The 17,063-nt window shown below is 40.1% G+C and overlaps 1 protein-coding gene across 1 annotated transcript in view; it reads right to left on the reverse strand.

Annotated features, from left to right (window-relative positions):
* RHBDD1 (rhomboid domain containing 1) overlaps positions 1-17,063 on the reverse strand; it is a 124,241-nt gene that overhangs the window by 63,754 nt on the left and 43,424 nt on the right. Inside the window, exons 4-5 of the mRNA XM_057746481.1 lie at positions 5,791-5,879; positions 2,843-2,899 (exon numbers count right to left, since the gene is read on the reverse strand). Of these exons, the coding sequence (XP_057602464.1) occupies positions 2,843-2,899; positions 5,791-5,879 (146 nt within the window). The remainder of the gene's footprint in view (positions 1-2,842; positions 2,900-5,790; positions 5,880-17,063) is intronic.

Raw genomic sequence — 17,063 nt, forward strand, 5'->3', positions numbered from 1 at the left:
GTATTCTTTAGTTCTTTAGTAAGACAAAAGCTGGAAGAATTGATTACCAAGAGACCTGCACTAGTGGAAATGGTTAAGATAGTTCTTGAGGCAGAAGAAAAATGATACGACATGAAAATTTGGATCTGCACAAAAGAATCTTCTATTTCTACAGATCAACTGACCTAAGCCCTGGGCCCATCCCTGAGCTATGCATGCAATGAACAGACGAACAGACACAAGGGGAATAAAAGAAGCAAAGACTTGGAAAACTGAACTATCACATAACTTACTACACAAGTAGCAGAACATCTCATGAGTGGTACATGAATGGGATAGGCTCAATAGTACGGTAAAGGATGTGAAAACTAAACTGACATTGGAACCCACCATCCAAAGAAAAAGAAATAGAATTTGAGCTCTAAACCTAACCAGGTTGACTGCCTGCTGAAACAAACAAACAAACAAAACTTAACATTCTGCAGAGGATTTTAACAGAATCTAAAATCTCACGATGATAGTTAAAATATTCAGATATAAGACAAAATTACTAGACATACAAAACCAAAACAGAAGAATGTGACGAATTCTCAGGAGAAAAAGACAACAGGTGCCAGCCACAAAATAGCACTCAGATGTTGGAATTATTAGACAGATTTTAAAAATATATAATAACTGTGCTTCATGAGATAAAGGTGAACACTCCTGAAACAAATGGAAAGGCAGAGTTTCATCAGAGACACAGAAACTATAAAAAAGAACCAAGTGGAAATTTTAAAACTAAAAAATACAGTATTAAAAAAAAGTCACCAGATAGGGTCAATAGGTTCAATAGCAGAATGGAGATGACAGAGAAAGGAGTCAGTGAACTTGAAGATAAATCAATAGCAACTATCCAATATGTAGAACATAGAGGAAAAAAGACCAAAAAAAAAAAAAAAATAAGAGCCTGAGGGGCTTGAGGGACATTATTAAAATGTCTAAAATTCATGTCATTAAAGTCTCAGAAGGAGAGAAGAAGCAGATTGGTGGAGAAAAAAACAATTATAGAAATCGTATCTGAAACTGTTCCAAATTTAGTGAAAGACAAAGTACATGATAAAAAAAAGATACAGAACCCAGTAAAGATCCAGAAGATATAAAACAGCACTGTAAACCACCTTAACTTAATTGATATGTATAGAGCACTACTTTCAACAATGGCAGAACACACATTCTTTTCAAGGGCACATGGTACCTTCACCAGGATAGACCATACACTAGGCCAAAAGAAAGTCTCATTAAATTAAAAGGATTAAACTACACTGAATGTGTTCCCTAACAAAAGAATTAAGTTAGAAATCATTAACAAAATGATATCTAGAAAATCTGTGGCATACTGAAACAATAAAATACCATTCAGCAATAAAAAAGAATAACTATTGATACATACAGCAACATATATGGATCATAAAAAATGGGGCTGAATAACAAAAGCCAGATACAAAAGAGTACTTAGTAAATGAGTAGATTTATATCACGTTCAGGCTCAGGCAAATTAATCTATGGTGACAGAAATGAAACCAGAACAGGGGAGGGGGTGGTTACTGGAAGGAAACATTTTAGTAAAAACTCAACAAATGTCATTATTAGCTATCATCACATTATTTTGTACCACCCCACTCCACAGTTCACCATTCTACTTTATATACCTTAATCAGTCCTTTTCATTTCTACTGTTTCACCTTTTCAAATGTATGGCACCTACATTCTCATTCCTGGTTATAAACTCTGAGACAGGGACTCTACCTTTCCTTCTCTCCCACAGTGGTTAGTCTGACACTTGCAAAATAGACCACTCACAATGTGCTACTGGGTAAACCAGACGTAGGCTAAGAACCTGTATGGGAAAATAAAGCAAAAGCACCCTATGTATATAATTATATAATTCTCTGTACTTATATTATTTCAGCCAGGACTCAAAAAACTGTAACTTATAGTCCAAATACAACCCACTGCCTGTTTTTGTAAGCAAGGTCTTATGGGAACACAAATATGTACATTTGCTTCTGAATAGTCTAGGGTTGTTTTCATGCTACAACACAGGTTGACTAGTTGCAACAGAGACCATATGGTCAACAAAGCCTTTAGAATCTCAAACAGTAGCTATTTGGCCCTTTACAGGAAAGATTGCCAACCCCAGTTTTAAGCTACAGCGGTTGTCAACGTGCAGGACTATAAAGCCACCCACTGCTCCTGGAGCTTATGGCTTCTTTGACACCTGTCTGCTGGTACTGATTCAGGATATTACAATGCAGCCTCCCCAGGCCAGAATGTAAGAACTTTAGCCTAAAACAGGTCATGTGCTTCAAGAGGAAGTCCTTTCTACCTATTTACAAAGACATCTAGAAAAAATACATTCTCCTCTTTAAATCACACGGTATTAACCATTAGAGGAATGCCTATCATAGCCTCTTAGGGTAAGCGTGATTCTTCCTGAATATGTAGGTGGGGTGGACCATGGAGCACTGTATATCTGAAACTAAATTCTAACACTTAGCCAGCAGAATGGTCTCTTAGGCTGAGAATCAAGGGACCTGGGTCTAGTATGAATCTCACCATGTCTGAGAGACCTCAAACCAATCATACAATATTTTCACACCAGAGTTCCCTCCTTCCCTGGCCTCCCCTAACAATGCACCCAAATATGCTCCCTGGGCTGCCCCTCCATCCAGCTTCCAGGCATGTTAAAGGCACAAGTACATAATATGTGAAGTACTCTCCAACAGCATAAACTCGTATTACCTTAAAGTAGCTCTATATTAGCAAACACTATAATTTTTAAAAATAAGTTCAAATATATTAAGTGAAATAAAGTACTTACCTGAACTATTAAAGTAGTACTGCTGTCCTGGGTAATCAATATTGGAGGAAAAAACACCTAAATATGAAGGAAACAATCATTTTAACTGTAGCCATAGGCTTTCCCCACTGTTGCCAGTTTTACTGAGGTATGGCTGACAAATAAAAATTGTACATGTTTAGCTTGGACAATTCAATTTTTTTAAAGATGTACAATGTAATGATTTAATATATATATATGTTATGAAATGATTACAATCAAGTTAATTAACACATCCATCACTTCATATACTTACCACTGTGTGTGTGTATATGTGAGAACATACAAGATCTATTCTCCTAGTAAATTTCAAGTATACATAATACAGTACTATTAACTATAGTCCCATGATGTATGTTACATCCCCAGAACTTACTCATCTTATAACTAAAAGTTTGTACACTTTGACCAGCATGTCTGTATTTACCCCACCCACCAACCCCTGTTCTACTCTCTGGTTTCATGAGTTTAACTTTTTTAGATTTCACATATAAGTGAGATCATACAGTATTTATCTTTCTTTGGCTTATTTCACTTACCATAATGTCCTCCAGGTTCACCCATTTTGTCAAAAATGACAGAATTTCTTTCTTTTTTATGGCTGATAATATTCCATTATATACACATACATACCACATTTTCTTCATCCATTCATCAGACATTTGGGTTATTTCCCTATCGTGGCTATTGTGAATAATGCTGTAATGAACATGGGAGTACAGATATCCCTTTGAGATACTGATTTCATTTCCTTTGGATATACACTCAGAAGTGGGATTGCTGGATCATATGGTAGTTCTATATTTTATTTTTTGAGGAACCTCCATGCTGTTTTCCAGAGTGGCTGCACCAAATTACATTCTTATCAACATCCTCACTGACACCTGTTATCTCTTGTCCTTTTGATAATAGCCATCTTAACACTTCCTGATTGTGATCTATATTATAAAGCTATAATAAACAAAACAGTATGGTACTGGCATAAAAACAGACATACTGTCTGATAGAAGAGAACAGCCATAAGGCTGTAACTACTAACCTTTCCAACAATTAAGAGATTCTTTGTAACAAAGCTCAAAGTTATTATAAATGATTTCTAAACAATTATTAAAATAAGCTCTGTTTTGTTTGGGGTTAGCCCTACAGGGAAAAGAACATGGCAGGGACAATGAAACCCTAACATACTCTCTGAAGTTCCTTAAGGTTTCTGACAACATAAGATGGTCTTTGCCTTCCCAGGGACCAAGCTTGGTCTTTGAGGCCTCTGTACAAGTAGAGATGCTCTGGCTATAGAGAGAACCTGCCCCACAACTAAGGTGTTAGGTGAGCCATGTTCTTACCCCTCCTAAGGGGCTTTCCCATTTCTTATTCCTAAAAGGGCAGTAGGACAGACGATTCAGTACTGCTGAAGGAAAGGAGAAAGGAAGGAGTAATGGGGACACCTTCAGTGTGATGCTTCTCTCCCAGGAGTTATCAGACAGCAGCCTTCATCTACTTGATTATTTTCCACAGGACTCCCGTGTCACCTCAATTCTTATTTCACTCTAGCTCTTTCTTCAGCTTTACCAGAAAAAACGGCAAAGAGACTGTAGGCTGTTTGTAAATAGCACTGAATGTTTCAACTTTTAGTATTTAATTTTCTACTTTATTACATTGAAAATAGAATGATATAAAAATAAGTCTCCTTAGAAAATAGGCAAGATTTTAAAAAGGAAACTAACAGTTTAAATGTTATGACTGTGGGGAAAAATGCTCTTTAAAACCAAAATACTTGCCTAAATTTCATAATTTGTCTGTAGAAAGCTTTACTCACCATTTAATCCTCAGACACACACAGAAAAAGAAACAAAACACTAGACTCCTGAGAACCATTTCTTTTCCTTTATCAGCACTGAGAACATTTGGGTAACAAAGCTCATTACAAGATTTCCATAATTAAGTTGTATCAAAAATATAATAAAACTGGACATTTTCAATAAAGGAAACTCCTGCTGCCTCCTTCAAGCACACACACTAGAAACAGTAATAGGCAAATGTAGGAAAATAAAAATCTGTGTAGATGCAATACAGTCTGTAAAAATCACCCAAAAGTGGATACAACCAGCTAATAAAGGCAACAGCATAATGCTTGGAAAGCTGTCTAATATCATGAATATTATATGGTTCTCAAGAATATCAGTCATCGGCACAAACTGTGAAAACAAATTATTTATGGTTCAAGCAAAGGTTAAATAGTCTCAGAAGATTTCCTATGAATAAAAGATGAAATATTGGAACTCATATGGTCTACAGAACAAGTGTTTGCAAAACAGTTTCCTTATAAGTCAAGACCAGAATAGCATTTTCAATTAAGAGATCCAAAAAAAATCATAGATTTCAAAATAAAGTATTTTCACTGAGCATCAATTAGATGGGAAAAAAATTTAATTAAAAAGCAGGAGCCATTCTTCAAGCAATAACAGACTTGGTTTGGCCATGCATGAATTATGTCTTGCCCGCCAAAGACCTAGTGGTCATTCTGAAGTCTTTAAAATACTGGCCTTGCACTTCAGTACAGATCTCTTTCTTTTTTTAATTTTTCCTTGTACTCTGAATTCATGGAATATTACAGAAGAAAGCATATTTTAAACCTGCTTTAGTTCTCTGAATTTCAAGGAAATCGTGGTTTTCAGTAAGTAGCAATAATGCTGTGGGTATAAATGTATACCTCTGTTTGTCCCCTAAGAAAGCCTCAGGTTTAAAACTGGGGTTTGCAGCCTCTTCCTCAGAGCAGTGTGAGGACCAGCGCCAGCTGGTTTACCTCTTAGTTTAAAAGGAGCCTGTTAGGGAATTCCTAAGTTGAACCACGGGGAAACTTGGGGTTGCTTCTGTTCCCATTAAAATGAAGATGAACCTCCAACTTGTCATGCCAAAGGTGTTCTGCTCTGTACCTGCACACGTTTCCATGATCTTCTTCAGAGGCCCGCAAGTGTACATTAGTCCAACAAGGATCCCGGCCAGATGCCCGGCGAAGGAAGTCCTAGGGGAGAAGGAGAGGCTTCGTGAGTGTTTGATCTTCTGCGGACTAGACACCATCTTCTCCTTAGCCCGGGGCATGTCAATCAGTCACAGACTGCAGGCTCTGTTCCATATCATGTCTTTCACGCTGAGCAGCCCTTAACTCAGTCCCAAGAACATTTCCTGCCTTACAAAAAAAAAGTATGAATAACAACCACAACATGTTTAAAGGCAATATCCCTCCTTGACCAAGAGAAGTGGGCCAGCTCCTTTGGAGCAGCAGAAGCATTTTGTTAAGACAATCCATTGTATCAATACTTCTAGTTTTTTCTCTGTAGCTCTTATCACAAAACATAAATGAAATCCATTTTCTCTGAATTAAATGTTGAATTAGCCAGACACTGTGACAGGTGGGAGTTACCTGTGTTTACTGCAGAGCGGACCGCTACATTTTTATCCACCCCTCTCTTGCAGAGAGCAAGAGAAACTCAGCAGAAGAGGCTGAGATGTCCACACCCACCCACCCCCACCCACAAACATGCATCTTTCAGTCGCTCAGCCAAGAAAACCGAAAAATGTAAACTTCAAGCTTGAAAGATGAGATAGAGCATTAAATTGGTTCCACTCTTCTTAAAATAGCATCTAAGATTGGCAATCACTTCTAAATATAAATATAAGGCAAGCCTCAGCTAAGTATATGTTGAATGAGTAAGACAGTAAGTGAAAGATCATCCAGCAGACTCTCTGCTGCCCCCCAGTGCTTGCTCTCAATGCAGCCCACACCCTGCCATCAATTATTCTCCCAAAACAGAGGCAAGGTCATGTATGTCACTGCCATCCTCTGGCGCTCACTGACTCCTCGGCTTATAGAACGCTCTAGCCTGCAGTCAAGGCCTCCCAACACCTCGCCTTGCCCAGCTCCTCCCTCTACCCTCATCTCCTGATAAACCTGTCCCCACAGCCCACTGCCAGACTCCCCAAGCGCTCACTGGGGACCACAAGGCTAGGCTGAACAGCTCCCCTGTTGTAAAAAATCACATCCCAGTTGAAGAGTTGCTCTTTCCTTCTGCTGCCTGGCAACTGAAAGTTACCAAGGAGCTGGATGTGAACTCTAAGAGCTCAGTGACTTTTGTGGTTTTCACATATGTATTTCACACACCTAGGACGGTGCCTGGCACAGGACAGACACTCAAATATGTGTTGAATGCATGATTCCAGTGTCCTAGGAAGGTTTTGCCCAAGAACACCAGGAAGCAAGTTAAAAGCACTGCATTTTCAACCTCAGAGCACTGGTGGTGCCATGGCAGTGACCGAACTGTGGGGCTGACGCTGCCACCCACGCGAGACCTAGAGTCAAATCCAATACATGTTGCGACCACAGCGGCAAGGGCAGGGAAAGAGGTCTTTGATACCACAAGCAAGACAGCCACCAGTGACTGTCATTGTCTCAGAGTCAGGGAAAGTCTTGCTGGCTCTCAGGAGAGGAACAGGCAAGGGAACACTACAGAGAAAAAGATAAAAGGAAGCCTTCTGTAGACAGGACGGCACTGCCTCCTGTTCCCAATAGCCAACTTGATCACACTATTGCCCAAGCAATGCCCTGCACGTGTCTACACACACACACACACACACACACACACACACACACACTCTTATTCCTTCAGGACAGCTGTTATTTTCATCAAATATATCTACCTCACAATATGTTTAACCTTATAATAAAAACGTGGGATCAGACACTCAGCCTTCTCATTTTCAGGGAAGAAGAGTAAAAATTGTGCTTTCCTTTAGCTTTTCCAAAAAAAACCCCAAATTGTACTTATTTTATTCTATTTTTAGGCTAAATAAACTCTCCAACTAGTTCTAGGAATGGCAAAGAAAGTGGCAGTTTGAGGGAAAAAAGAGGCCAGAATCAATTTTTTAAAAATAGTAACCTCAATTTAACTGAAAAGAATAAAACACATCAATATTTTTGAAACTTATTAAGTCAGTCTTGATGGTGAATCATATAGATATAAAATGACATGGGAGAAAATTTTCAATTTTAAATTCCAACCTATTAAACAATCAACCTTGAATCTCATTTACAAGTTAGAGTATAATATAGCCACATGAAGTTTTTCTCTCTCCAAATGGGTTTGCAGAAGTCTGAATTATAATCTAATTGCAAGTAACTAGGGAAGGGAGGCTGGCAGACCAGAGATCACATTGCATTATCTGGCAACCTTCAGCATCTTCCACAAAAGTCCCATCTCAACACTCTCGCTGCCCTTATCATTTCATTTAAGTTCTATAGAAGTGTGCTTCTTTTAAAATAAAAACAAGAAGAGCTTATGATCTTATTCAATCAAAACTGAGAACCTCTCAACATTACACATAGAAAGAGGAGGATACCATCAATGAAAAAGGAATCATATGCTTGTTTCAAGAAGTGTGTTAACTTGTCCCATGCTATAGGTAACCAAGTGACAAACCACCTGCCTTCACCCTCTAAGAGATACCGATGTCCTGAGAGAGGAAACAGACCTGCAGACAGGAAACGGAAATGGAGATGAGAACTACCTTCTCCCCAGCAGGATGGGGGCCCCAGTCCTTGGATGAGGGCACTTTATCCCTGCCCCTGGGGGGTGCTGTGAAGCCATAAGGAGGCCCTGGGCTTCGGGGAAGAGGACACATTTGGGTGATCTGATCCGTGGCTGGGAACTACCTTCAAATGTAACAGCTTTAGAAACAGACTTATTATGATCATAATTATACATGCTAAACACGTTTTGACATTTGTGGCATCTGAGGATGCCCGTGGCTCTGCCTCCTCCTGGAAGGTGTGCACTCTCCTCTTTTCTTAGGTATACCTTCAGGCTGACACCCCAAGGGGCAGGCTGGGAAAACCCTGCTCTTAGGAACATCTTCTTCTTGAAGAAGGTCTTAGGCTAGGACAGATAATTTAGTGAAGACCTGCTCCCCTTCTATCCTAAATTAAGGTAATTCCCCAGGACCAGAACCACCATACTCAATTCTACATCCACGACTACACCTGGTTCAGTAAATGGCCTGGCACTAGCACTCAATAAACAACTACTGAATGAGTGGAGAAGTGGAATTAAAATGACACATAAAATGCATATATCTAATATACATTGCAACTGTTTTCTAAAAACACAAGTTACACCAGTCACCAGTTAATAGCTGTTTTAGTATCAAATTTCACTGGGAGAGTTAATGATTGAACACACCACCTCCTCCCCACCCTCCCCTCTGCACACTTGGACAATATATTACACAAATTGTGTGCTCAGTTAACAAAACGACAACACTAAACCTATTACTACAGCCTAAAATTGATCACTTAGAAGCTTTACTTCTTCTGATAGCTCAATAGTGACTCTCTTTAGAAAATCGTAGCAGCTATAATCAAACACTGACTGTGATGGTGAGAAGTGGTCACAGGAGCCAGATACGCTGCTGCTATGTGTGGTCACACAGGTTGTACACCGTACAGACGAGTGAGAAGGCAAATCATCTATCCAGGGTCTCAGTAGTTCCACCGAGTAACCCACAGGTCCAATATTCAAATTCAAACCATCCTATCTCAACATCAGAGCAGCTTAAGTATTGATGTAATATTGATGTAATTTCATCTTAATAGGGGACAATACCATAATCCAGTAGTGCTTAAACTTGTCCAGGTTCTAAACCCCTTTAAATGTCTGATAAAAGCCATGAATCCTGTCTGCAGAAAGACTACACGTACACAAAATATGTCACATAATTTTAAGAAGTTCATAGATGGCTTGCATCCTATCCATGGACCTCTCATTAAAAATCTTTGCCTGAAAACAATTCATCACAAACAGAAGTATTTCCAACACCGGCACCAATACTCAATTGGAAAAACATTTTGTTTGCATTCAAATCCTAACACAGAGGCAGCCATTTACTTAGATTACTTAAGTTTATGAACATGTCCAATTTCTTTGTTGGGCCCATTGCTCTCTAATGGTGGAACCTACATCTGGGTTCAATTTCTTTCTTTCTAAAATCCAACTTTTAGTAATTCTTTCAGTTAAAGTCTGAGTAAAAAATTCTGCTAGTCTTTGTTCGAGAAGGTCCTTATTTCTGCATCTTGTTTTGATGACAGGTGTAGTGATCTCTACTGTTGCTAAGAAATGCACTGTCAACTGGACAGTCCTCCTTCTGTAGGTAATTTGTCTCTTCTCTCAGACTTTGAGATTTTCTCTTTATGTTGGATTTATGATCATTATAGAACAATCATTCCATTGTCGATTTGTCTAATTTACCCTCAAGATTTGCTGTTCTTTTTCAATCTGAGGTCTCATGTCTTTCTGTAATTCTGAAAAATCTTCACTCAGTGTTTTTTGTCCTATGGACCTCTAGATATGCAGCACTTGTGCATTTCCTGACATGGCTTGGGCGGGGGGGGGGGGGGGGGGGGCATGGTGTTCAATACATGTTTATAGAAAAAACTGTAAAAAAAAAGATGAAAAGCAAATATCAGATCAATGTTGCTACATATTACTTATACGGGACAGTGACAGTGGAAAGATAATTTTGGAGCAAAACTAAGATTAAGAGACTATTGTGGACTGCATGTCAATTATATCTCAATAAAGCTGAAAAAATATTATTGTGGATTTTAGTTACACAAACTATATGCAGATATTATTAACATCAACACACAGTGTTCTTTCCTACCATGCCAGCATCGGCTGATCCTCACTCCTTTAACAGGCTATTTGTAAGGCTGAGCTAAGTGGTTATGCAAATGTTCCTACTGTCATGTGCCCTGTTAAAGAATCAAAAACTACAGCTATGATTGAAAGCTGGGACAAGCTATAAACGTCCTCTGTTAAATGGCAAATTCTTCCCACAGTTGAAGAGGATACCCTCTCAAGCATAGCTCAGAAAGCAGAAAATGAATTACTCTAAGACATAATCTCACCATGTATGCAGAGCAAATGACCTCATTAAGGACATAACTTGATGGAGACACAGTGTTAGACAGGTAAGATAATAAGGCAAGGTAAAAGGTAGTCAGCTAGAAGTGGCCTCTGGTACTGTACATTACAGAATTTCCTCCTGTAAAAGCAGTTACTACCAGGTAGGGACTAAGCTGATCAGAAACTCTGGGGTTTGGGGATCTTAATAAAAGGTTCTAGATTGGCATTAGAGCAACAAGAGGTAGCAAGAATTTTTTCAGGTTTAGTGAATGCCACTACGAAAGATCTTGAAAGGATTGTTTCTTCCCAAGATAAACTGTTCTTAAACCATCTGTTTTCTATTGTGATGCTTTCTTCAACCACCACCAGCCTGTGTCTTTGGCAATGGCAATTTGGGAGAGACTTGGCCTCTATGTCCTCTCTTTGTTTTTCTTACCATACATCCCTCCTGCCCCCTCTAGCCACCTTTGGCCTCAGAGGTAAAAACTAGCCACCTTCCAATGTTATATCCCTCCAAAGGCAACGCAACCGCTCCTATCCATGTTGGTTTAATAAGCATGGCTCCACCCTCAGACACAGGGCTGGGAGCTGACTGCTGACATTTATTTCAGTTCCAGACAAACATGACCTGGACAAAAACAAGCATTACAAAGGTAGGAGAAGCCTCTTTTACAAAAGAGCTTCCAATACAATAGATGATGCCTAGCAATTCCTTGGCTTTCAAGTCCATGTCTCTCAGCTTGGCAGCAAGAGAATTCCATGAGCTGGTTCAAGGAAGTAGCATTCATTCATTCACTCATTCATCCATCACATATTTATTGACCGACTACTACACAAACAAGACAAACAGTCATGGCCTCACAGAGCTTATAATTTGTGGGGGGAACAGACACAGACGCAGACACACAGACACACACACACTAACTGCAAATTGTGGTAAATGCAGGAAAGTGAGTCTGCTTCCCCCAGAGTGGTCTGGGGTGGCTCCTTAAGTGGCATTTAAACTGACACCCACAGGATTTGGAGCTGGCAGGCCGCAAGGTGAGGCTGGGAGCTTCTGGCAGGGAAAAGAAGAGCTCTGAAGCAGGGAAGAACTTGGTGTTTTCCTGTTCTGAGATGGCTATGAGGTGGCTGAGTAGAGTGAGACAGTGTAAGGACATGGGGTACAGCATGTGATGAATTTAGAATAACAGGTAGAAGTCAGGTCCTGTAGGCCTCACGTGCTATGTGGAGGAATCTGAGTTGTTTCATAAGCACATTGGGAGGCCACTGAAGAAGTTTAAACAAGAGAATTCTGAAGAGTGATCTATTTTGTCGGCTGAGAACAGACTCTAGAGAGGCCAGAATGGCCAGTATAAGTGGGTCGGTAAGGACGCTAATGTAGTTCAGGTGAAACATGGTGGCAGCTTGGAAGAGGGTGGTAGCAGTAAGAACGGAGAGCAGTGAATGGCCTGGCGTCTATTTTGGTGGCAGAGATAAAAAGACTTGCTGACAGATTCAGTGTAGGGGGCTGAGGGAAAGGAAGAAACCTAGGCTTCTGGCTTGTGCAACGAGATGGGTGAGGAACCACTTACTGAGATGGGGAAGGTGGGAGAAAAAGGGGAGGGTGGGGGGAGAACCCAAGGGCTCAGTCTTGATGTGCTTACTCTGAGATGCCTGCAAGACAATTAAACAGAAATATCTAGGGGAGTGTTCAGTAGGTAGCTGGATACCAAGTTGGAAACTGAGAGGAAGAATGATTCCAAATATTGCTGACATATTTCATTTTATTTGACTCCTAGAATATTGTATAAAATAGGACCATGATATTATATCTTTAAGTGTATAACATATAATGCATTATACACACACAAATATATGTATACATATCTAAAAATATGATTTAAAGGGAACACATAAAAACAGCAACAGATAATAATATGGGGAAAATAACATCCCCCTTTCTTTATTCCAAATTTCTTATAATAGTGTTTAACAGTTTCATTATTTTTTTTGAAATATAAAGGGAACAATAACTGAGTAAGGCTCTCCTTTAAAAAACAATATTTCTGGGACTTCCCTGGTGGTCCAGTGGTCACAACTCCACACTTCCAATGCAAGGGGCACGGGTTTGATCCCTGGTAGAGAAACTAAGATCTCACACACCACGTGCCATGCAGCGTGGCCAAAAATAAAAACAACAACAAAAAAATAAACTCATACAGGAATATGAGAAGCAGGTAAGAGCGAAGGTAGTAAATCTTTATAAACAAACAAACAAACAAATAAATAAATAACATTTCTCTCATCAATGTGGTGGATAAATCTAAACATTTCTGTTGTTGTTGGGGTAAATCATTACGAGAGCTTTCCCCCATTTGGCACATGGTAATGTTTTTAAATTGAACTCCAGATGAAAACCATGGTCACTAGCTTTGTAATATTAATAAGTTTCTTTAGAAACTGTGTTGTTATTCAAATCTCCTTCAAAACAAAATGAGTTGTGCCAAATTAAATGAAAGAAACAAGTAAGTGAAATTACATGCAAAAGAAACAAATAACCCAATACACTTAATTGGAACACAGATGTTAGAGAGTCCGCCTAATTCTCTAAGGCCAGCATTCTTTTCCTTGCCAGACACTTCACATAACTAGGCACCTCCTAGAGCTCCCTTTCTTGTATTGTCCATATCACTGTTGAGTAGATTCCAACTGCCCAAAATCTCTCCATCTGCTCTGCACCACCCCAAGCTTGAGCCATTTTCAAAAGCCATGCTTCCACTCCTCACAACTTTGTATGCAATATTCCCTTTGCCCAGCTAAGCTCTAGCAAAACAGCTTTCCAGATCCCACTGGGCCGCTGCCCTCCCTCAGGACAAGGCAGGGGCTGCTCCTCCACTCCTGCAGTATCTGTTGAGCTCCTCTGGCATTTAGGACTTTCCTTGTCTGCTGATTTGCCTGCTGTTGTCCTGCTGCTTAACCTACTGGCTACCATCCCTATCACACCCAGCGCCCCCTTAAACCCAAATATTCTTTAATGCTCCTTCTGTTTTCTTGTAATGGAATTTATAAACAACGTACTACACACATACTTTTAAAAACAGACAACACACGTGTGCAATCTCAACTCGACACAATGCCCCCGTCGTAAAAATAAGAAAGAAAATTTTAATTTACATAATAAAATACTATGAATTATAAATGTTCAGGCAGAATGCCACCAGGAAACATATAATGTCGTCCTTTGCTTGCCCCTATGTGTAGGATCTGCACAAAGGTAAGATTAACAAATGCAGGTGGGTACAGATGGCCTTTCTGTGACTCAAACACCACATGCAGGGGTCCATCGGTCACATGATTTTACATGAGGGTAACTAACTTCTGACTCCAAATAAAGCAAAGTATAGTACAATTTTCCCTTAAGTTACGTTTACAATTCAATTTACAATTTTCCTGGAAAAGTCACTGTATATTAAATCCATGCCAAAGAAAAAATCTTAGTGTTTATATGAAAAGCACAATTAGGTTTTAAGCGTGGATAATCACAAACAGGTTTTTTACCTACGTAAAAGTCCTTTCAACAGACTGGGGGTGTGAGGTGTGCAGGATGTTCCTGTTGAAGGGGACGGTCCTGCACGCTGCAGCGCAGCTAGTACCTCTGGTCCTCACACACCAAGTGCGAATAGCACCCCTACTAATCTTTATGATACCTAAAAACAACCCTGTAAATTTCCAAGATCATTCCTGGGGACCATGCCACCTATTCCAGTGGAAAACCACTAGCTTAGCACACAGCAAATGCTTATAAAATGTTTGTGGAATTGATGAGCTTTAATCATTAGGCCTCAAAAATATTTCTTTTCAAAGTACTTCTCACGTGACCACACCATGAACAAATTTCAAGGATTCCAAGTAAATTTACAACATATTGAACTATACGCAAGGAAACTTCCCACCGCAACTGAAAGGCACATGGGGAGTCAGAATGTTTGAAAGAGGCCACGATCACTTCCACACGGTGCTGTGGTAGAATAAATGCAACTTGGCACATGAAAAACACTCTGCCATCTGCTATTACTACAGACGAAAATGTTTCTGGATACCACGTGAAGGATTATACGCACATCACCTCCAGAAAGTAAATGTAAAATGAAAGAGAAGTTGGATTGTTTATAGCCTGATTTTAACATATGCTACTGTTATGATGCAAATTAGCCTTTTGGAGGTGTTTTCAGAAGCAGTGTCATAACTGGAAATCCCATGGCTCTATGATGGCTGGGCTCTTTGAGGTTGCAGGAAGAGACTGGCTTAGGTGACTCCAATTAATGGGAGTTCATTATGGGGTACACAAAGAAGAGGACGGCAAGGAGCAGTCTCGACTGTGAACTGTGGACGTGACTACTACGCTGCCTTGTACACACCAGGACACAAATGGATGGGCTGCCCTTGCCAGGCGGTGGTCTTAATCCACTGGCTCTCAATCCTGGCTACACAACAGAATCTCTTAAAGAGATTTGCAAAGTCATAGCTCCTTGGACTCCACTCCCAGAATTCTGCAGAATTGCTCCCAAGTGGGATCCTGACACTTATGTGTGTTTAGTTACTTTTCAATTGTTGTTTTTAATTCCCCAGGTGATTTTAATGTGCTGAGGTTGAGGGCCACTGATCTTAAGCCAAACTTTGAAATTCTAATGGTAAGAATTCAGCTAGCATAGTAGGCAAATTAAAAAAAAAAAACATTTTGAGTGTTGGCAAAATTCTTCACCCTATAAAATACCCCACAGAAGTGACATCTGTTTCCCTTCTTGGTAAGTTGGTCTTAATATATTCTGAAATGCTGCAAGAGAGTAGGTATAGCTTTGAAAATACACGCAAGGAAACATATGAACTTACTTCAAAAGATTTACAAGTTCTTTGTTCTTATAAAAACATGATAATTTAGTTAATGTACCCACATATTCAAGAGAGTCATATACACATGGTTAAAGATGAAGACAGTAAAGAGCTAAGGTAATCCCTGAATCCCTAAATCCAACAGAAAGACTGAGAAACAAAACTGGATCATAAAGCTAGCCTATGATTTCAGAAAAGGTAAATCTGACTTGTGATTAATCTGGTCTGAATCAAAATTCTAACTATGAATGCCTCATCTACTACATGGCTCAGAGACCTGGGCATGCCACACTGCTCCAGTAGCAGCTTTATTGGCATGCCTGTAAGGCAAAGTTAATGCTGAACAAGAGCACAGAACCACCAGCTGCAAAGTTCTGAAAACCGCCCATTAGCGTAGAATTTGTTTGTGCAAGACAACATGCTAGGCTGAACATCTGTGGACAAAGTAACCCCAGTGAAGCCACAAGACCCATATGGGCTCATCTCAGGAGCACTGTCACAGTTAAGGATACACAGTCCCACTGCTGATGGAGGCCCAAGCAGGGCAGGTATTCCCTCATCTCCCTTCCTGGCAGCTAGAGCACAGACTTGGGACTGATACAGGGCCAGTGAGATACACCTCATTTCTAATCTTGAGAATCTAGTGATGAGAGTCCAATGAAGCAGTGGTAATGGCACAAGTGTCTATCCAGTTCTCACAGGTTTTTTCCAGCCCAATACTTCAGTATTCTCCACAATTCTAGAAGCTGCTTGGTATCCTTCCAATAAGTCCTTTTGTGGTTAAATATGCCAGAGTTAATTTGTTTTCAGTCAAGAACCCTGACTGGTAAGGAACAGGCACATATGTGGATGCCGGGGAGATAAGTGGCTCTATTTTCTCCAGAATCTCTAGCCTTACGATGATGTAAGACAGGAGCTGTTGGTTAACTCTGTTACTGTGTGCAGAGAGCTTTCCTGAGAATAAAGCTGTGGTGGACAGATTCGAAGATGGGCCTGGTGATCTCTGATTCCTGGAATTCACACACTTCATAAATCCTTTCACCCTGAGCATGGATGGGACTATGACTTGCTCCTAACCAATAGAAAAGAGCATGCCACTTCCATGATTACGTTACATAGGACTGTAATTTCTGCTTTGCTAGCAGACTCTTCCTTGCTGGCTTTGATGAAGGAGGCTGCCCTATGGAGAGATTCAAGTGTCAAGGAACTGAGCCTCTGGCTGACAGCTGACAGCAAGGCTCTCAGTCCAAAAAACCCACAAGGAACTGAGTTCTTGCAAAATCTACATAAGTTTGGAAGCAGATCCTTCCTCAGTCAAGCCTTCAGATGAGACCTCACTGCTGACTACACTTCTGTTGCATCTCGTGAGAAAGCCT

The sequence above is a fragment of the Hippopotamus amphibius genome, chromosome 8 (genome assembly GCF_030028045.1).
Source record: "Hippopotamus amphibius kiboko isolate mHipAmp2 chromosome 8, mHipAmp2.hap2, whole genome shotgun sequence".
NCBI lineage: Eukaryota > Metazoa > Chordata > Mammalia > Artiodactyla > Hippopotamidae > Hippopotamus > Hippopotamus amphibius.